The sequence below is a fragment of the Lycium barbarum genome, chromosome 9 (assembly GCF_019175385.1).
Source record: "Lycium barbarum isolate Lr01 chromosome 9, ASM1917538v2, whole genome shotgun sequence".
NCBI lineage: Eukaryota > Viridiplantae > Streptophyta > Magnoliopsida > Solanales > Solanaceae > Lycium > Lycium barbarum.
Window position 1 is genome coordinate 10,123,368 of NC_083345.1, and position 3,502 is coordinate 10,126,869.

At 30.8% G+C, this 3,502-nt stretch overlaps 1 protein-coding gene across 1 annotated transcript; it reads right to left on the reverse strand.

Annotated features, from left to right (window-relative positions):
* Window positions 1-708: 708 nt before the first annotated feature.
* Window positions 709-2,226, reverse strand: LOC132610534 (pathogenesis-related protein STH-2-like). The gene is made up of 2 exons (XM_060324853.1): window positions 1,957-2,226; window positions 709-1,279 (listed from the first exon to the last, which is right to left on the reverse strand). Exons 1-2 carry the CDS (start codon window positions 2,135-2,137, stop codon window positions 981-983), a joined length of 480 nt encoding a protein of 159 aa, XP_060180836.1. The 5' UTR covers window positions 2,138-2,226; the 3' UTR covers window positions 709-980.
* Between the last annotated feature and the right edge of the window lie 1,276 nt (window positions 2,227-3,502).

Sequence of the window (3,502 nt, forward strand, 5' to 3'; positions counted from 1 at the left end):
AACCTTGGGATTATTTTATCCCATCTCCCAGATGAGATAAATTAGTCTCGAAATTATAATCTCAAAATAATTTAGTCCGCGTATCAAACGACTCCTAGAAAACACAAATCCATGGCTACGCACGTATAATTGGCTCGCCGACGAGGATTGTGGAGGAGCATAGTACTTTTTCATCCTTGATATAAATTTAAAAAGCAATTAGATTAGAGCCTTGAATATGAAATCGTCTTTGTTCTCACATTTTATCCTTAATCTAAAATTTTCAATTGCGAACTAGATTTAATCAAATCTTAATACGAACACCGAACGTCAAATGGGAACAACAACGGAGAAAACATATGGCTGGCTCTTAAGTAACCTGACGGGGTAAAATTCTTTAATTAATTAGTGTATAAACTTAACTCTTTTGCAATTGCATATTGAAATTTTAGTGCATCCCCAATTGCGGTAGATTAGTAGACCATGTAAAATTAGCTATACCAATTCAAATAAACTACGTTATATATATATATATATGCACACTCATCAAGAGTGTGGACTAGTTGTTAATGAAGTGAGTTTAAGCAAAAGGATAAACTCCAAGTAATTTCTTTCCCATCTATCCAGGACGTGATGGATAGAATTACTTGATACATGTGCCGGTGGGAGATAGCATGTATATCATGTAAAATTAGTCGAGGTGCTTAAAAGTTGGCTTGAACACCATAGTTATGAAAACTGAGGAATTGTCGAGTATCACGGAGTACATATATTGAACAAGACATTTGAGGTTTAGTACAAGCATTTGAAAAGTAAAGCTTGCAATATTCTTTATTGAAAGTTCTTTCCATGACATACAAGTGGAAAGAACACACACTCAAAACAGTATGATATATATATATATATATATAGTGAAAACTCAGGTACTTCAAGCCAATATGAGAGAACACCTTAGAATTAAACTCTCAAAAGAGTTTGATAAGTTAAAACTCCATAACCATTTAGGCATAAACTGTAGGATTGGCAAGAAGGTATGCTTCAACAGCCTTAAAAAGGTCCATAGCTTTCTCTTTGCCTGCATTGTGTTCTTCTTCTGTTAAAACATAATCACCTTTTGTGTGATATTCAGTTGTGGTCTTGCAAACACAGCCTCCATTTCCAGAAGCCTCAAATTTGTTCTCATAGGTAACTGATTCCAATTTGTCTCCAAGAACATCACCTTCGATAAGTGAATATTTACTTACCAAGTTCTTGTCATCAGTCACATGAATCTTGTGCTTCAAATACTTTATCGGTCCACCTGCCATTTTCAAAATTAAGGAAAGTTTTTTTAAAAATGTTTGGCCAGTTAGTAGTTACGGTTCTTGAAAAATTCCAAGTGTTTTTAAGAAAGCATTAAAGCTAGATAGGGTAAATAAATTTATATTATCAGTGCAATTTAAATATCTAAAAAGTTACTTTACCTTTTTTACGAGATTACTAATCACTGGCGAAGACATGATTTTTAAAAATCATGAGGATTCAACATCTATTATTTATTCATACCAAATATTTGTTTACTTAAATAGAGCGTGATTTTCCGGCAAAACCCCTCTAGCTCCGCTCTCGTTAATAATTGTAATGTTTTTTCAAAAGAGTTACGTGCAATTACTTTTTAGTAACTTGACTGTGTACCTTTTTAAAAAAAAATAGATATTCCAGATTTTTTTCTCAAATTAGAAAAATAATTTAAATGAACTTAACCAAACAAGCCAATGTAGCGTGAATATCCTATCTTTCCTCATTCAAAAAATGTAGATCCGCATTTTCCATAAATTTTAAACTTTCTAACATTTATTTTTTTGTGTAGTTAAGACTTTACTTTTCTGTCTAATTATAGTAACAAGTCAACTTATTCTAATTTTCAACTTATATATAATTTAACTAAGACAAATGCGAAAACGAAAACTATGTCAAAACCGTAAAAATAATAATTACCTTCAACAAAGTTCATCTTCTTGATGCTTCCTACACCACCATCTCCCTCAACAGTCTCAACGTTCTTAACATCTGACATCAATTTAGGGATAATATTATCAGCATCAACAACCAAAGCTTTGAATAGCCTAATAGGGGCAATTGCGGCTGTGGCCTCATGAGTATAGGTATTGACACCCATAATGTCAAATTAATTTCCCTTGAAGAAAGAAGCAATAAAAAAGAGGATATTAAGATGAATACAATGCTTTGAGGTGTGAGATATAATAGAAGCTATGGATGGTATTTATAGGGATAAAATGGAGTGAGATATGACTATAACTTACACAAATGTCTCCTTTGTAGGTTATATGATTTGAATTTTGTCTATGTCTTAAAGTTTGTGTAAATACAACCCTTTGGACGACAGACAAAAATTATACTAGTCTAATGTAGGGGTGTACATGGACCGGGTTGACTCGGATTTTTTAAACACCAAACCAAATCAATTGCGTCGGGTTTTTAAATTTATACACCAAACCAAACCAATAAAATTCGGGTTTTTCAACCTTGGGTTTTCTCGGGTTTTTTTTTTCGGAATAGTCTTGATACAATACATATAACTTTTACTTCAAATATTTCTGTCCGAGTAAGATACAACTATATAATTAAGGTGTTTCTTAAGAAAATAACACAAAATGTGAGAAGAGTGATGACATTATATTAAAATATTCAACAAAAACTAATAAAATCGGTTAAAATAAATATTACTAATTAACAAGCCATAAAGAAAATGACCATAATCTAAAAACACTAAGTCATGCTAAAATAAGCACGACTAATAAGTATTAATTACATGACAAAGAAAAAAAAATTAAGTTATGTATTTTCACTCTCTAAACTAATTATGCAAAACTAAAGAATAAATATCCAACATTATTGTCATTCCTAGTGGTAAATTGAATTTCTTTTGTTAGCGTTAGTGTTGAGCTGGTTTTGGTTTGAACTTTATTTGAGTTACAAATATCCATAGGATATAAAACTTATTGACATTCAAGATTCTAAGTTCAAGCTTGAATAATATGATAATAGATAAAAAAAACTACGAAAAAATAAAAGAAATATTTATAAATTCCATTACAAATAAATATTTTTATGTATAAATATTTTAAAAATTGAATACATGTAATATCGGGTTGGTTTGGTACGGTTTGACTTTTTTTAGTTAAAACCAAACCAAACCAATTATGATCTGGTTTTTTTCTCAACACCAAACTAAGTCAAACCAAACCACTAGTCTGGTTGTTTTCTCTGTTTGACTCGGCTTATCAGTTTGGTGCGGTTTGTCGATTTACTTTATACACCCCTAGTCTAATGTATACAAGATTTTAGACCGTTTGTAGTCTAACGTTTTCTCATATGATTTTAAGTTTGCTCGAAAGAAATCTTCAGATCATAATCTAAAATATATAAATTACAGGAAAAATAAAAAATAATCATTTATTAAATAATTATTCCATAAGAGAACAACCGACGAAAATTTCTGGTTAGGATTTTAGAGTTCACG